This window comes from Hippopotamus amphibius, chromosome 4 (assembly GCF_030028045.1).
Source record: "Hippopotamus amphibius kiboko isolate mHipAmp2 chromosome 4, mHipAmp2.hap2, whole genome shotgun sequence".
Classification (NCBI taxonomy): Eukaryota; Metazoa; Chordata; class Mammalia; order Artiodactyla; family Hippopotamidae; genus Hippopotamus; species Hippopotamus amphibius.
In genome coordinates, this window is record NC_080189.1 from 163428508 (window position 1) to 163445856 (window position 17349).

Below are 17349 nucleotides of genomic sequence, written 5' to 3' on the forward strand. Positions count from 1 at the left end.
TCTTGGTGGCCTGTTGCCCCTCTTTGGCAAGAAGAGATGCTGTATTTTTCATGTGCAGGACTAGAACTGGGCCATATTAAGGCTTCAGGAGGGAAAACAAAAGAAATAAGAACGGAATTTGTTCTGACCCTTACTTCTGCTCACCTAGAACTTTTGAACTCCCCTTTGCCCTAATTCTCATTGCGGAGTGGGAGGGAGGAGAGAGACCCAGAAGGAGGGGAGGGCTGAGCAACGTCTTCATTCACAAGCAGAAGACTTAATCCCAAATCACCAAACGAAATACAACTTAATTCTGGTGGTCTCTTGGTGTTTCCACGGAGCCATCTGGTCAACAATTTTGGGTAATTCTGTCCGAGGTAATTCAAAATGATAACAGTCGACACAGCTAACGTTTATGCGGTGTTTGTCTTGTCCTGAGTTAAGTGCTTTACAAGTATTTAGTCTCAATTAATTCTCATAACACTGACATGAGGGAGGCTGTGTTATCTTCCCATTGTATAGCTGAAGGCAGCAACTTAGAAGTTCACTGATTGACCCAAGGTCATCAAGCAGGTCAGGATTTAAACCTAGACTATCTGTCTCCATAATTTGGGATTGTAACTACAGTGCCCAAATGGGCAACTTCGTGTTGAAAGAACTTTGGGGTTCCAAGGTATCCTATCTCCCTCGGGTCTTGGTGCCCACAAAGAGCATGTTTCTGTGAACAACGGTGTTGACACTTTCACACTGAATTCCGCCACGTGTAAACAGTTTGATACCCTGTTTAATGAAGGGGTATTTTAACGACCACTATTCTAGGAAGTCCATCAGTCACGGTTAATGGCTCTGCTTAGTTATTTATGAAGCGTGTTTTCCCTTCCCACCTCTTCTATTTTGCCTCTTTTCTTCCTCCTTGCTGCTACTCTGCCCCTAAATTTAACAACTCACCAGAAAACCTGGAAAGAGGTGTGGCTGAGGAATGATTCAGAGCTCTCTGTAAGTCTCATTGGGCAGATACAACTTCCAGGGAATGTGGGGTGTGGGCTGGAGAAATGCCCAGCTGTTGCTGTGGGTTAGGTCAGCGCCTGGATTTTCCTGGGGCAGGAGCCCTGAAGAACTTGCAGGAGCTTTGCAAATCTGATTGCCGTAGATTAGAGGCACATAGGATAACCTGTGATCCACTTGGGGGGTAACTGGGAGGCTTTCACCCACTTGCCTGGGGCTTCGCGTGCTCACTGGAGCTTGCAAACTGAATTTGGGTCCCATATGCCCTGGAGGGACCTGGGTTTCAGTTGAATGAATGTTGCATTGGGTGGGATTCAAGAGATCCAGGGTCTTTTCTAGGATCAGTCCCCTGAACTAGCTGTGTAACCTTGGACAAGTCTCTCAACCTCTTTCATGCTCCAGCTTAACAAAAAAGAGTTAAACTAGATAATGTCTATGGATGTCCTAGATCCACCACTCAGTGATTCTAAGGACATCACTGGATGGCCAGTGGTTTCAAGAAGTAGCCCCGGTCCTTTTCCTAACCTGTAGTATGTCTTACCAAGTCAGGTCCAGGGATTTCAACAATGCTGTGGGCTGCTCCTGGTTGAGCTTCCCCAGTGTAATTCCATTTTACATTTGAGGATTGGAGGAGATTATATTCATAGAGATGATGGGAGTGAACCGTTCTTCATTTCTTGAAAGTTCATTGGTTTAATTCAAATGTCAACCTTCTCAGGGCTGGGTGTTTATTTGTAGTTGTCAGAAGTGATTTCAAATGGCAATTTCTGTCATTAATGATGGCATGAAAAGCAAGGAGAAAAATTAGAGGGAGAAGCAGAATTTCAATTTGTGTGGCAAACGATCTGCTCACACACAATCTCATATACACACACTACTGCCTGTGATGAAGAATGGTTACTGGGGATCCTGGGGAGGGAGGGAACTATAAATGTTTTGTGATCTTGTGTCCTTTGGTCCTATGAGGTGAATAACGCTGCAATTTGCTCTTCACTCTTGTGCCTCTTTTCCATTGTTTTTCAAGGGATTGGTTTATTATTATTTTTTTTCTCCGTGGGGAAACCTTGCTTGGCTTCATGTCCAGTGTTCTGTATCTGGAGGGGAAGAGGATGCGCCTGGGTGTTGGATTGCAGAAATCAACCAGAATATTTTAACCAATATTCTTGCAGGATTCCAGTCTGCTTGGCTTTTTGGAGCCCTATCTGATTCCAGGATGATGTGTTTCCGGACAGATGTGAAGCTCACCTCTCTTGTTACATGCACAGTGTAAAGGGAGCTTGGCCCCTCAGCTTGCATGGGTGGTTTGTGGGTGAAGGTAGAACTAAGTGCTCAGAGTCTGAGCATCTTTGGGGTCTTGCATGAACCTGATAGTCATGCAAGGGCACATTGCATTGTGTGTGTGTGTGCTGCTAACACTCTTCTTCCTTTTTCTCTCCTTTTCTCTCCTCTCCCTTTCCCTCCCTTTGAAAATGCTGCCACAGATGTCAGTCAAGGTCCAGGTGAGTCTTTGTGTTTGCACAGCTGCCGTGGAAATTTACCCTCTGCCAGATTGTGCATGGTTTGACTCTGAGTGAGACCTTTTTCCAGGGACTCTAAACAGAACAAAAATCTAAGTACATTGCATTTTCATTGACTTAGGTTTATAAGAAATGCCTTGAATTGATGGATTTGTATTGGCTTTGAAGAACCATTTTAAAACCAAAGGAACTTGGTTCCCATGCTTATTCAATCACTTTCTTCTGATTAATAGTTCTGGGTGAATAAAAGAAGTGGAAATTGAATATTTTTTTAAAGTATTTTAAAAATATTCTTAGGATATGTATTCTCCAATTTAATAAGTGTTTTTTGCCTTGTCTCCATAAATCTACTTATCTTCTATAGCTTCATGTGGTTGAAAGTTGGAGATGACATACTTAGCATAGAAAATATGATGTGAGTAAAAGAAGGTTTCTTTCTTTATAATCTAAGAAATGACTACTTTTCCACAGTGAAACTAACAATATTTTTTTTTTCTAATGGGTATATAACTAATACATGTTCACTGTAAAAAAAAAAAAAGAAGGAAAGAAGAAAGGAACAGAGAAAAGAAAAGAAAAAGAAAAAAAAAGGAATGGTTTTTGTCAACAGACAAATGGATACTCATCCAGAATCCTAATTATAAGCGTTGAGTGTGTATAGACACGTATATGTGTACGTGCACACACATAGACTCATATGAGAGGAACAACCATTTATAGATAAGAAGTGTCTTCACATATATTTTATTGTTTAGTCTTTTTAACATTTAATTCTCGTAGCATCAATGCAAGATAGGTATTGTTATATACATTTGAATGTGAAGGAAATTTAGGAACTGACAGGTAAGCAGTTTGTCCAAGGTTATAGGGCTTGTCAGTGTACTGGAACTTGAACTTGGGGCTTTCAGACTCCAAAGTCCATGCATACTTCATTGGAACATGTTGGGTCCCATCCCTGAACTTCACTTAAAGATCTCGTAAGTATTTCCTAATGGGACTATTGATTATTTTTGCTCAGAGGTCATGTGACTTTTTCTTTATTAGTAGCACCCTTTCCAAATGAATTTATCCTTTACAACTCTTGAATATGTAAAAGAATCAACCAGACTTAAGTAGGGTTTCTGATCACTGATCTACATGGGATATTATAAAACATAAAAGGATCATATTGTTATCCCTAGCAAATACACAGGGTTTCCCTGCCTCTGTTTTCTTCTGCCTATCCCCCACCTTTGAAAATAATTGGTGTTTGAACCAAAGCACAGGACAGCATTTTCTAGGAAGATATCATTAAATTTATTCTATTTAATAATATTTTCGTTCAGTCCCTCGCTCAGCAAATATTTATTTATCGAGAACCTACAACATACCAAGCTCTGTTCTAGGCACTAGGGATAAAACAGTAAACAAAAGAGAAGACCATCCCTGTTCTCATGACTTTTTTATTGTAGATAAGGGAAGACAAGGAACTAATACACACACACACACACACACACACACACACGCACGCATACATATGTATATATTAACACATCTATTGTATCAGGTGGTGGGTGATAAGTGCTCGGAAGAAAAACGAAGCTGTGAAGGTCAAAAATGAAGTTGCTAATTTATAGAAGGTGGTCCAGGCAGGCCTCTTTAGGATATTTCAAGTGAGGGAGTAAGGCCAACATCAAAAATTTTGTTTGTGAAAGTGCCACGTGGCTTAACCCCTTCTCTTCCTGGTTCACGGCAGAGATGACCCAGGGTCTCCACTTAGACTTGTGCGTGTTGTGTCCTGCACAGCGGCTCCCAGCTCAGGGAATGCATGGAGGCCAAAACCCAATCTGCGTTTTGCCACGCCTGTGCCCAGGGGGCTGCCTCTAAGCTGGTGGCACCTTTTCCTAATTCTCACAAAGGCACCACACTGGTCCTGGTGGGGTGAAACGCTGTGGACTCACAGGCTCCTTTCAACTCTTCAAAGGGATGGAGGTCAGCGGGTGACCCTGCCTTAGAAAGAGCAACAATCACTAGCACAACACAGCACTATCTCCGTTTCACGGCCATTATCTCATGGTGTTCTCTTAACAATCCTCCGAGGTACATCGCCTGAGCCCCATTTTCCTGTGGAGGAAGGTGAGGCCAGGAGGGTAAGTGCTGTGCTGAGGTCACCCAGCCGCTGAGTAGCAGGGCCAAGCGGGGATTCCAGCCTAATTCTGAACCTTGCTCTCTCCCTTCTGCCCTTGAGGTGTCAAGAGCTGATGGCCAATCTTGTCACCCTGTTGACCCTTGCTTTTTTTGTGGGTTCTGAGCCTGAAGCAAATCACTGGTGCAGAAACTTCCTTTGTGGTCTTGGACGCGGCAGGAGGCAGCCTGAGCTGCCCGGCCCAGGCTGAGGTCAGCGGGTGGCCTCCCGCCTTTCCAAGCCCCTGGCCAGGCAATCTGGAGCCGGTGGTGCTGTGGCTCCGAAACAAGAGGCCTTTAGTGGTTCTCTGATGTTTTTTCCCTTCCCCTCAGGAAGACAAATTGGGGATTTTATGAGCTAATGTAACTATTTACCCAGGGGCTGCTGGAAGACTATAAAGGGACGATTGATTAATTGATTAATTTTACATGTTGAGGAGATTGCTTAGAAGTAACCCTACTGTAAAATGCAGTCAGAGAGGGGGCCTGGCAGGCAACACCTTTCCCAAGGTCCAGGAGATGGGCTGGGGACTCAGAGAGGGCATCCTGGTAGTAGAAAATGTTGCCCATTGCAACATCGCCTGTATGGGATGTTGTGCAAAAGTCCACAGCGCCTCCTCCTAGTCCTTGGGAAGGAGGTTCACCATAATTAAGTGGTAAGAGGCATTTGTGGTGTGCCAACCTGAAGGAGGCGAGGGACCCTCAGCTCTGATGCCCCCCGTGCGTTCTCTTATTTAACTCTTCGTATCAACCCCTCCAGGCAAGTGTTGCCATCCTCCCTCCAGAAGAGGAAAGAGAAGGCGCAGAGAGGGTCAGGAACTGCTCACGGCCGCCGGTTTCTAGCACAGACCAGGATCTCAGATGGGTCTGCGTCCAAAGCCTGTGCCTTTTTCTTCAAAACCCTGGAGTTTTCAAGGCCAGGCTGGGGGCCAGGAGTGCCTCTTATCTGTGTCTGCTTTCCCAGCCCTGCATGGTGCAGAGGACCCCAGAAGTACTTCTTGAGCAGAAAGTGTGGCCGCAGGCACCAGGGGCGGCGTGGCTCTGCAGGGTCCTGAGACATGTTGGAGCTCGGAGGGTATCCTGTCTAAGGACTGTGCCTCTCTTACTTTTCAGAGGAGGAAATGGAGGCCCAGGGAAGGGAGGGGCGTTTCCAAGGCCTGTGACCCATTTGTGGCCCTGAAGGGATTCCTGTCAGATGCATAACCCGCGCTCCTGGCCATTGGCACTTGTCATCGGGCTGCCTGGAGGGGCAGGAGTGGGCAGTCCCAGCCCTGCCAAACTGTGCGCTAAGCCCTGGCCCCACTTCCTGTGTGTTCTGGAACTCTCTGCCAAGGGGAGTGGAAGGGCTTTGGAGGGGAGGAAGAGGCTGAGGTAGGGGAAGGAGCTCAGAGGCAGGGAACGGGGCTGGGGTCTGTGGTGGTGAGACCCCTCTCATCCCCTCCCCCAGACACTCTCCCTCCAGCCCGGGGCGGGGGCTGTTTACGGTGGTACTCCGTCAACAGCTTCTCTCCTCAGAAGGGATAATTTCTCAGGCTCTGCCTGCTGATTACAGCTGGAATTTAAATGAATAACTGTGACCTTGTGGAAGTGCCCTAGTTATTCAGAGGCCTGATGAGGAAATAGGCCTCTTGCTTCAGTCCGTCAGAGCCCTGGCAGGCGCGGGAGGAGGGGCTCCTGTCTGCTGGGGCCCAGAGGGGGCCCTGGTCTGCCGTTGCCTGAAGCAGCTGACGGCCTTTACTCAAGCCTCCCTCTGTCCACTCTTGATCTCTGCCCCTGGTTGTCTTCCCCCTCCAGTGTAAGTCATCTCCGTGCTGACCTTGGAGAGGGGACGTGCTGATTTGTCCTAAGCTCTGCTATCTCTCCAGGGAGTCCCCCAGCCCAGGCTGAGGGCCACTGTCCCGCCCCTGAATCCAGGAGGCGGTGCCTGACACGTCTGATCCTGTTTATGGACACAGAGGGTTTGGTCTCAAAGCTTGCCGCTCCTAGAGGGGACCCGACCCACAGAACCAGCAGCACCAGACTTGCCCAGGAGCCTGTTAGAAAGGCATCACCCCAGACCTGTGGCGTCAGAAGCTGCATTTGACCAATACCCCCAGGGCTCTGCCCATGAAAGTTGGACACACACTGACCTAAAATCCCCAGTCTCTCTTCGCCTTTGGAGCCAACAGGGCTGTGTTTACTGAGGAAGGCGTAGTCCGCTTTGCTAAAGCCCTATTCCTCATCTCTTCTGCTGGGCACAGAGTGAAATATTCACTTTCTGGATGGATAGGAGCTAAAAGAAAGAACAAGATTAGGGAAAGGGAAGGGAATGAACACTTATCAACCACTTGGTCTGTGCAGGTCACTGTTCAGACACTTCCCATATATGAGAGGCAAGATGGCTGCCTTCTTTCATTTGGCCTTCAGGCTAATGATGATTTTTCACTTTTTAAATAGTTGAAAGTCATCAAAAGAAGAATAATTAGTGATGCAAAAATTTTATGAAATTCAGATTTCAGTGTTCATAAAGTTTTATTGGCACACAGGCACCCTTGTTCATTTCTGTATCATCTGCGGCTGCTTTGCAAAGGCAGAGTGGAGCAGCTGCTACACAGGCACTATGGCCCACAAAGCCTAAAAGATTTACCATCTGGCTCTTTGCAGAAAAAGTTTGCCACCTCTGGGTTAGGGTACAGGCTTGGAGCCAGATGCCTGGGTTAACATCCTGCTTCTATCCCAGCACAGTATGGCCTGTTCAGGTTACTTTCCCTTTGCGGGCCCTACTTTCCTCATCTGTAAAATGGGAACAGTAAGTACCTACCTCATGGGGCTATTGTGAAGATCAAATGAGCTCATGCATGTCAAGTCTTTAGAACAGTTCCTAGGGATTTCCCTGGTGGCGCAGCAATTAAGAATCCGCCTGCCAATGCAGGGAACATAGATTCGAGCCCTTGTCTGGGAAGATCCCACATGCTGTGGAGCAGCTAAGCCTGTGTGCCACAGCTCCTGAGCCTGTGCTCTAGAGCCCATGAGCCACAACTATTGAGAGCTTTTCATGCTGCACAAGAAGAGAAGCCACCGCAATGAGAAGCCCGTGCACCGCAACGAAGAGGAACCCCTGTCCGCAGCAAAGTGAGAAAGCCCGTACGCAGCAACGAAGACCTGACGCTGCCAATAAATAAATACAATAAACAAAAAAAAAAAAGAACAGTGTCTGGCACATAGTAAGCAATGCATAAATTAGCTCTTATAAATTATCTCATTTGATCCTTTCCACATGTGTTTCTCTTTTACAGATGAAGATACTTAGGCTCAGAGAGCCTTAAAAATAAAACATTCTTTTGCCTGTGTCTTGGTCCCCCTAACTGTTCAGAGGCATGCTGCCACTGCTGAGCTGTGGACACCTCTAAGCGCAAGCTGAGAACACCCCCATTCTCTCCTTGTCACACACTCTCTCCCATACATCCTGATCTTTATGCTTTGAGTAGAGAGGACCCTCAAACCTAGATCCTGGCTACCATTGCTCTCAAGTGAGGCCAAGAAATCCCAGTAAAAGGGTGGAAAGGGGACTGATATTTATAGAGGACCCACCATGAGCCAGGCCCCTACCTGGCTCACTTCACAGATGAAGAACCTTAGTCTCTGAGACATTGCACCCTTTGGCCAAGGCCAGAAGCAAGTATGGTAGCTATCAGGATTTAAGTGCATTCTGGGATCTCTGCTTTGTTATTCTGCCTCCCTCTGGCTCTGTTGCTTTCCTTAGGAGCTGTGTGGCCTTAGGTAAGTCATTAACCTTTCTGGGTCTCAGGCTTCTTTAAATCAGGTGACCTCTCAGGCTTCTTCCATTCTGAGGATCTATGATTAGGCCATCTAACTGAGCTACCCTGGGGAGGAGGATTCAGGAAAATGCCTTCTCCTCCATTACTAAGGACTGACAGCCCCTAACTTGAGGGCTACTGGTTATATTTTTGTCTTTTCTTTCCTATTCTTTTGGGCCGTCGTCCCACTTGCTTTTCTCTCTTATTTATTAGGGAAAACACCTGACATTGATTGAGCTTGTATTTTGACCCAGGCACTGAAATACTAAGTTTCTGCGTGTATCAGTTAATTATCAGTTAATTCTTTTGATAAGCCCAGGAGGTAGAGTCTGTTATTAGACCCATTTCACCCAGGAACAAACTGATACTCAGGGATGTTAACTCATCAGTCCCACCCAGTAAAAAGTGGTGGAGCAGGATGCAGACTCTGGGATGTCTGGCCCTGGAGATGCCCCATAAGAAATTCCACCTCGAATGTTCACCCCACAGAAGTACAACTCCTGTACTGTATGGTCTCAGCCTAGAATAGTGCCAGAATAAACACTCGCTCAATGAATAAATAGTGCTCCAGACTCAGCTTTTAGTTTTATCCCACCCCTTTGAAAGAAAGGCTGTTTTTTTTTTATTGGGGTTCACCCTGAGACAGAAGGTAATTGAACCAGTGTTTATTCAGTGCCCATCTTGGGCTCAGCTCAATGGGGGATGCAGGCTGTAGGGAAATCCACCACTGCTGTGCATAATTGGATTGGAAAGGGGCCCTTGGCTGGGCTAACAGTGCTCAGCTCCCAGCCAATTGCCCGGCTGGGGCCTGGGAGGACCCCCTTGGCTCCCGTAGCTGTTCTTGATGAGTAAATGTGAGTAAGGAGTTGCTTCTCAGTGTGCCTCCAGCTTCAGCTAACTCAAAGAAGCAGATCACTAGGCCTTGGAGCCTTTTTCTAGAGCCTTTTAAAGTCACCTCCTTTACTGTCCTGGCAACTCAGACTCCCCGGGGTGCTGGTTACGGTCCCGGTTTGTTTCTCGGTTCTGGAGGGTAAGGTCAGAGTTAGAGCTGGAAAAACCATTAAAGTGATTCTGTAGTCTCGATGGGATAGTACTGCCCTTACCCCTGACTCTGCCAAATGTATGGGAAGGACATTTGTTGCTCCAGTGATGAGGGGGCATTGGTGGCATTTAGGAAGAAGGGGCAGTGAATGCTAAATGTGCTATAATGTATGGGAGAGTCTCATTCGAAGACGGTGCTGCTCAAAATGCCTTTGGGGACACCAAAGAGAAACTATTCTAGACCAATTCTTTCCTTGTATAGGAGAGAAAACTGAGGCCATAGAATGTCCATGTAACTCAGCTAAGTCACAAAGCCTGTGTATGGCAGCCTTGGAGACCCTTCCATTCCAAAGACCGGCCTAGGGAGCTCCGGAGGGGACCTAGGCTAAGCTAGTCAGTTTGCAGGGCTAGGCCTCAGGATGAGTGGGTGATGGAATGCAGCTGAGTGCTGAGGACAGTGGGTGCCCTTGTGGAGCCACGTAGCTGACTGTGACCATGGAGGGAGGCATCTGAGGACGCCTGGGCGTGCGGTCTTCTAGTGCTGCCAGTTTACTGGAGGAATGATGTTGGCACGAGATGGGAGGGTGGGGGGTGGAGGAGAGAGGGCCTGGACATGCCTGTCTCCTGAATAACGACAGCAGCGACTGCAAGCTTTCGAGCCCGTCCTGTGTGCCATCAGCTCTGCTAAGTGCTCTTCATGTGTGGTTGCATGTGATTGTCTCAGTGACCCTGAGAAAATATTGTACAAGTGAGATGCAGATATTTTACAGGAGAAAGGCACAGAATAGTTAACTTGCTCAAAATCCCAGTTAGCAAGAGGTAGAGCTGGGATCTGAATCCAGGTTTTGGATTATTTAAAGCAATGGTTTACAGACTCTGGGAAGCATGGAAATCACCTGGAGAGCTAATGAATGCCACCCAGGCTTATTGAAGTAAGACATTTCCCCTGGGTGATCTGATATGACCAAAGTTTGAAAACCAGTGTTTTAAAGGAAAGTGAAGGGACTTGAAAACTTCAGCATTAACCACTATTTTATACCCTCCATCAATTAAGGGAAGCAGGCGGCTGGGGTGAGGAGATGGAAGGGAGAATGGGATGAATGACCGCCCCCCACCTTTGTCTGAGCTCCATGGCACCTTAGGTCATGGTGCTAGTGGAGCCCTCATCATAATACACTATTTTATAGCCTGCTGTGTATGGTCCCCCACGTGCCCACATCGGCCACAGTGGGCTCTTGAAGGACAGGGAGTCCCTTATTCTTCAGAACAGAGACTTATCTATGCCTGCATCCCCACTACCTGCCATCCTGTATGTGTCCATAAACTTTCTTGCTAGAATCAACATTCCAGGGATGGAAAGGACCCAAAAGGTTGTCAAGGTTTCTGTGCACCTCATTTTTGAATCTCTTCTATAAGAATTTATTCAGACTTGGCTTGAACCCCTGCGACTCATTGCTCCTTTAGCCATTCTGTTCCATTCTAATAGCACTGAGTGTTCACAAGATCTCCTTTATTCTGAGTCACTATAGCTTTCACCACCTGTATTGCTTCCAGCCCTTGGAGACACACAGAATAGATCTAATTGCACTCCTAGTGTTTGAAGACAGGGCTTTTGTCTTTAAGGATTTTCTTTTCTAAGGACTAAAACATCTCCAGTTTCTTTGTGCATTCTCATACAAGGGTTTTAAGTTCCTTCATCCAGGTCATGTTCTCTGAAAAATAACATTTTTTTTCTACCCTTTCCAAAGAAGGATGCCCACACCACATACAGTGTTATGGACATGTTGCAATCGGTTCATTATAGACTCCCTACACCTATTTTTGGTAGCTCCAAACAACTTACTTTAAAAAAAAATGACTATAGTATTAAATTGAACTTACAGTCACTGAAAACTTTAACAGTTTTGTGTGCACTGCTGCTAAGCCATTTCTTTCCCTTTCCTGAATTTGTGCAATTGGTTTATTTGACTTAGACTTGGGGTCATTCTTTGATTTTGTCGAATTCATCCCTGGATTTTTAAAATCCAGCACACCATGGTCTATTTGAATACAGTTATTTCATCTAAGACATCTGCCATCCCTTCCAGCTTCGTGTCATTCATGAATAAAGAGCTATTTTAGAGAAGTTCATGACATTTGGAGAGCAGAGACTTCCCTTCTTTGGGAAAAGTCTTTTCTAAAAGCCATTAATTGCTGATGCTTTAACCCTTAGAGTGACAAGCATGACTGCCTTCATCTCTCTTCCTTCCATGGTATTCATAAACAAAGAAACCTCACCTCTCCTTCTTCACCCCCCACCCCCTGCAGAGGTGAAATAGATCGGGAAGTTGCTACAGGCATTCTTTCCTTTTCTCTGTGGTTATGACATACAGATGCTCTTGGTGATTTATGGGCACCTTTGAAGAAATACTTTCTGTTCAGTCCAGCCACCATGCTGTAATTACGAAGCTGTTCTAGAGGCAAATAGTGAGTGGGCTAGTACAGTTACATCCCACAAAGGGTTTAGTGGTGATGATGGAATGTGGTAGCATCATGCAAGGGCCAACCCAGAGGCACCTGCCTTGGAGAGATAGCAACAGGCTCTCCTCTGGAAACTTTCACCATCATCAGTCCAAGTATTCACTTCATCCCCAGTGCTGTGCAAGGCTTGTGGAAAAGTCACAATCATATATATAAACGGTTGATCTTCTGTTCATGTCAGTTCATGATTTCTGTTGGGTGATTTGCTGAAGCCTCATTTCGTGCTTCAACCTTTTTGATTAAGGGTAACAGTTTGAACCATTTGAAACTGTCATTTTTGTAGGTCAAAACTAGTCAAATATCACAGTTTCAATCAACCCAGTAACTAGTTGGCTGGCCTCTTCAGAGATCATCTTGGTTCATAGAAACTCTATGTCTTAGAGCTGGAATGGATTTTGGGGTTTTTATCTTCTAAAACCCCACTTTGATTCTCTTCCATGGCTTTCTGGCAAGTGAAGTATCCCCTGTTATCCTACCCTCATCTTGCTGAATGTGCTTGCTCCTTTATCTTGCATGTGCAACTTCTAAAATGTTTGAAGGTAGCTCTCACGTCCTTATCTAGCTCTCCCCTGTTTGGGCTGTACATAGCAGTTCCTTTAGCCGTTCTGCATGTGACATGCTTTTGGACCTCACCATCTGATTCTTCTTCTTTGAATACGCCTACCTTGTTAATGCCCCTCTTAATATATGGCACTGTTCTCTGAACCAAAACCCTAGGTTTGGTAGTCAATGATAAGAAAAGGTGGGACTTTTGACTTCTTTTTATTTGTGATTTTTGGGGGTTGGTGGGAGCGAGTGGGAGGTTGTGCTTAAGTGCCACAATTTATATTTGTCCCTTTAAATTAAATTTTGCTTTTTCCTGCTCACATCTTTGGGACCCTGATTCTGACGACTAACGAATTAGCTATTCCTTTTAGCTTTGGTTCATTACGGCGTCCAGACGGCATGTCGTGAATGTTCTCAGCCAAGTCATTTATCAAAATGCTGAGCAGGGCTGGGCTCTGCTGTAAGCCACTGGAGGACCCCAGATAGGAACAGGAAACTGAACTCCACGATGAAGTTTGTGATGAAGGTCAGGAAATTGCCTGGGGAAGGGCTGGTCTGAGACACGACTGTGGAGGTAGGTGGAGCTTTCCTTCAAGCCCCACCTCTTCCCTTTAAGCATCCGTCTGCCCATCCCAGACTGTCCCCTATGTCCTCCCTCCTGCCCATGGTGGCAGGCTTCCTCAACCTGTGACTGTGTATCTCCATCCTTCCTTCTCACATGTCCCTGTGCCACTCCTGTCTTTGAAGAAAGATCTTAAGCTTGGCTTCCTGATGATCTCACTTACAGGGCAGTGCAATGACTGAGGAGCCTGAGTGCAGCTTGTGTTCAGATTTGCATTTTAATGAGGGAAGTTGCTTAATAACCCTAAGAAATGACCCAGGAAATAAAAAGCTTCATATTTTAATAGAATCTGGGGATAGAGATTGAGGAGAGAGACATGGTGGCCATGTATTTAAAAGAGTTTCCCCAGTGCTCCTTAAATCATGCTACACCAGAATCATAAATGAAGTTGAATTAACGACCAGGCACTATTTTCTACCACTGAATTCTCCAAGACGTCTCTCCTCCCTCCTCCACCAGCACTGAAGTAGGGTAGCTAGTGTCATAGTTACCATCCAGCCTGGAGAATCCATCTGCTGGCTTAGAATCCATATCTCACTGCTTATTAAGTAGCAGGATCTTGGCTCTAGGTCTTGGTTACCTGTAAAATCAACATTATAGCAATGATTTTCCCATAGAGCTGTGTTTAATGACATGACACACATCCATTCCTTGTATATAGTAAACAGCCAGCAAATATTAGCTACTGTTATAATTCTTTTTACCAAATTAATGGAATTTCTTCTCTTTTAAGGGCTTAACATGCTAAGGTGTGTGCTTCTTCTTTCCCCTTCTGTCTTTTCCAAATTCCCAGTCACCTCGCGGACATGGTGGTCACTTGTGGCTTCTCTGTTTGTCAGGCCCCACCCCCTACCAACTTCACTATCTCCTTAGTTCCTCTGGAAACATCGGGTGAATGTTTCCATTACCTTCTGATTTTATGTAATTACTCTTTTAAAAAGTCCTTGTGGCTTCATAAAAATTCAACGTTGGCAGTTGGCTCTTACAGCAATTAGTGACATTTCGCTTCTCTACTTCAGTATGCAAAAGGAGAGGATATGTGTGGATTTTACAGGGGGAGAAAAGTTACCCTGAAAGGGAATGAGAGGAAAGTCTTGGCAGAGATAACTTGCTTTTCTCCCCCCTGCCCCCCCGGAATCTCTCTCTTTCTCTTTTTTTTTGTTTCCCATGAATGACTTCCCTCCTCTTGTGAAATACTTTCCCCAATTACCCAGCCAGAACGAAGGAAGGAAAGAAGATTAAAAACCATCTGAGGGGGGTGCGATATTATAGGTTTGAGGGGGTGACAGTATTAGCTTAAATGATGGAGGCCTTCAACTTCTGGCCTGGTCCCTGAACGCTGCATCTTCCTCTTGCCTGTTTCAGTAAATGGTCTCTATTCTCTGTATCAGTCATTTTCATGACAGGCTTTGTGATGGCCATAGCTGCTTACAAATGACTTTGCTTTCATAGCCATTTCCATTCTCCTGAGTTGCAAAAGCAGCTATCTCCATGGGGATTTTCCCAAAGGATGTAATGTAGTTGAGAGGGCCATACGTATATTTTGTGTATAATCTACATATAATTTACAGTCTGCTCTAAGGCAGTTTCAACTTTGTGTGTCTTACCTACTGGTGATCTTTCCCTCTTCTTGTTCTTGCGTGTACCCTGAGAACCTGTGCCCCACTGATAGATAGGCACAAGAAGGGTGGAACATAGCACTGGAAAGACTGAGGAGAAGGGAAAAATTATCAGACCTCTTCGTGGGATCCAGCTAGAGTAGCACTTTGACAGTGTGTGGCATCTACAGAGGAGACAATTCAGTTGCTTTCTAATTTTTATAATTATTTTTAAAAAGGTATTGTAGTTCCATAAGAATTCTGTATTGGAAATTCTCAATATCCTGACTATCAAAGGCTCGTCCAAGCTCACTCCCTGTTCCCTACCCTCCATGAGGTGGACTTTTGTGGAGCTGGCTTTTGAGTCTCCATTGAAGATCTATTCAAATCCAGAGCTGATGGCAGGATTGTCACGGAAAGATGTGGTCCCGTTTGTTTCCCTGAGCCCCGTTCCAGCCCATATCTTGTCTTTTAGCAGCCCTTGGACATCAGGCTCAGATTAAATGCCAGACTCCAAACCCAGCCAGGTTCTAGTCCCGGGGCTGGCTGTGTGGTCCGGGGGGCTGCTGCTGACCCTCTGTTTCTGAGATTGACAAGAATGGTGATCTTCATTCCCGCCACCCTTCCCTCGTCAGCCACACACATAGCACACAGACAGCATAGATTGCTTTTCCTTCCTTGCTAATTATATCCTTCTCAGTTAAGATTTTTTTTGAGCATTATTTTTCTGTATCTATATTGGAAAGCCATATAGTTCCTTTTTCTTTTTGAATGTAAAATTTTACTTTAATGTTGAATACGCATTTAAAAAAAGAACCTCCAGGATATCTTAATATCCCCCATCTCTCCCAGGTTAAGACTCAGTGCTCTGGCCCCTTTTTCTTTGAGGATTCATTGACTTACATGGGCGCGCACCCTCTCTTCCATGAAGGGGAGGTGATACACTTTTATATGTGTCCTGACTTTCTTGCAGACTTTGGTCCTACAGTTTTAAATGCACCTTAGACTTCTTGCTTGAGTGATTCTTCTTTCTTCAACTTATCACGCCTAAAACAGAACTCATTATCGCCCTCATTCCAAATCCATCTCCCAACTCCATCCTACCTTCCTATTTCTGACATTGCTTCACTCAGTCTCCCATCCGTTCCTCCCCTGAAGCCTCTCATTGGTCACCCAAAGCCTGTTGAATCCTCTTTTTCCCTTTTCCTTCCTGCTGCCGCGATACTAATTTAGGCCCTCTGCCTATGACAGATCTTTCTGCCTCTGTCTCTTTTCCCTCTAATCCATCCTGTCCACACCATTGCCAAAGCAATCTTCCTCAACATCATTTTCCCTGGGTCATTCTCCTGCCCATGAGCCCTCAATGTCTCCCATCAGCTGCAAGATCAAGTCCTTTTTCCTTAGCCTGGTAACTCAAGGCCTTCATACAATGGTTCCTTACTCTGATCCTTAAGATCACCTTTCACTTCTTCCTCACATGAACCATTTGTATGTGTTCATTGTTATTTGTACAGCATGTATTACATAACTACCCTGTGCCTGGCAGTGTCCTAGGTGTTCCAGAGAATTGATAGGAAGGTCCTTATAAGTGCTATTTGTGGTCTTGGGTGGTGGTGGTGTCACCTGAAATGTCTTCCCTCACTCTCAATCCTAAACCATCTTCCAAGGCATATTATAAATCCCACTTTCCTCCAGAAAACTTTGCTGCACACCCAGAGCCCTCGTCACAGTCCTACTGTCCTTGTTGTCTGAATTAATCATTTGACGCTTAACAATTACCCATCATTCATTTCTTATTCACTTACCGAATACATACTGAGCACCTACTGTGGGTCAGGCACTATGCTTCGTGTTGTCTCACACATCAGTATATTTTTGCAGCATAAAACAACAACAACAACAACAACAATAACTCTTATATAGCCCTTACCATGTACAGGCACTGCTTTACATATATTCATTTATTTAATCCTCAAAACAACGTATGAATCTGGCATGATAATTATCCAAATTTTACAGATAGGAAGCCAAGGCACTGAGATGTTTAGCAACTGTCCTAGGGTCACAAACTAGAAAGTAACAATGGTGGGATTCAAGTCTGGCTCTGAAGTCCTTGATCTTAACCCCTACCCTTCACTGTTAGGTACCACTGTATATATCATATGTATGCTTATATAAGTATAAACACACACACACACCTTCCCAACTAGACTCTCAACTCCTCGAGGTCAGCAACTATGTACCATACTTGTTTGCATCCCTCTACCTTATGCAAACTTTACATATATACTAGGTACTTGAATCATTTGTTTGATTGATTGCTATTTCTTCCGTTCACTTTTGGGGGGACTGAGGTCTTTTTACAGCAAGTAGTAGAGTTTTTGGGTGGAAGGGAGAAAGAATTTCAGAAGAGACCTAGACCCTCTGGAATTCCTGGTTTCCAGTTTTTAACTCTGCAAGCTTAGGGGGTGGGTTTGTATAAGAGAAGATATTTGTGTAAGAGCTCATGAAAGTGAAACAAAATTCCTGTCTCAAAAAGCAAAATAAAACTCAAACCATAT

General features: G+C 45.2%; 1 protein-coding gene across 4 annotated transcripts in view; it reads left to right on the forward strand.

Annotated features, from left to right (window-relative positions):
* NRXN3 (neurexin 3) overlaps positions 1-17349 on the forward strand; it is a 1504067-nt gene that overhangs the window by 30748 nt on the left and 1455970 nt on the right. For all 4 annotated transcript variants that reach the window (XM_057731261.1, XM_057731262.1, XM_057731259.1 and 1 more), the window contains exon 2: positions 2466-2483. In XM_057731261.1, coding sequence (XP_057587244.1) covers positions 2466-2483 — 18 coding nt within the window. The remainder of the gene's footprint in view (positions 1-2465; positions 2484-17349) is intronic.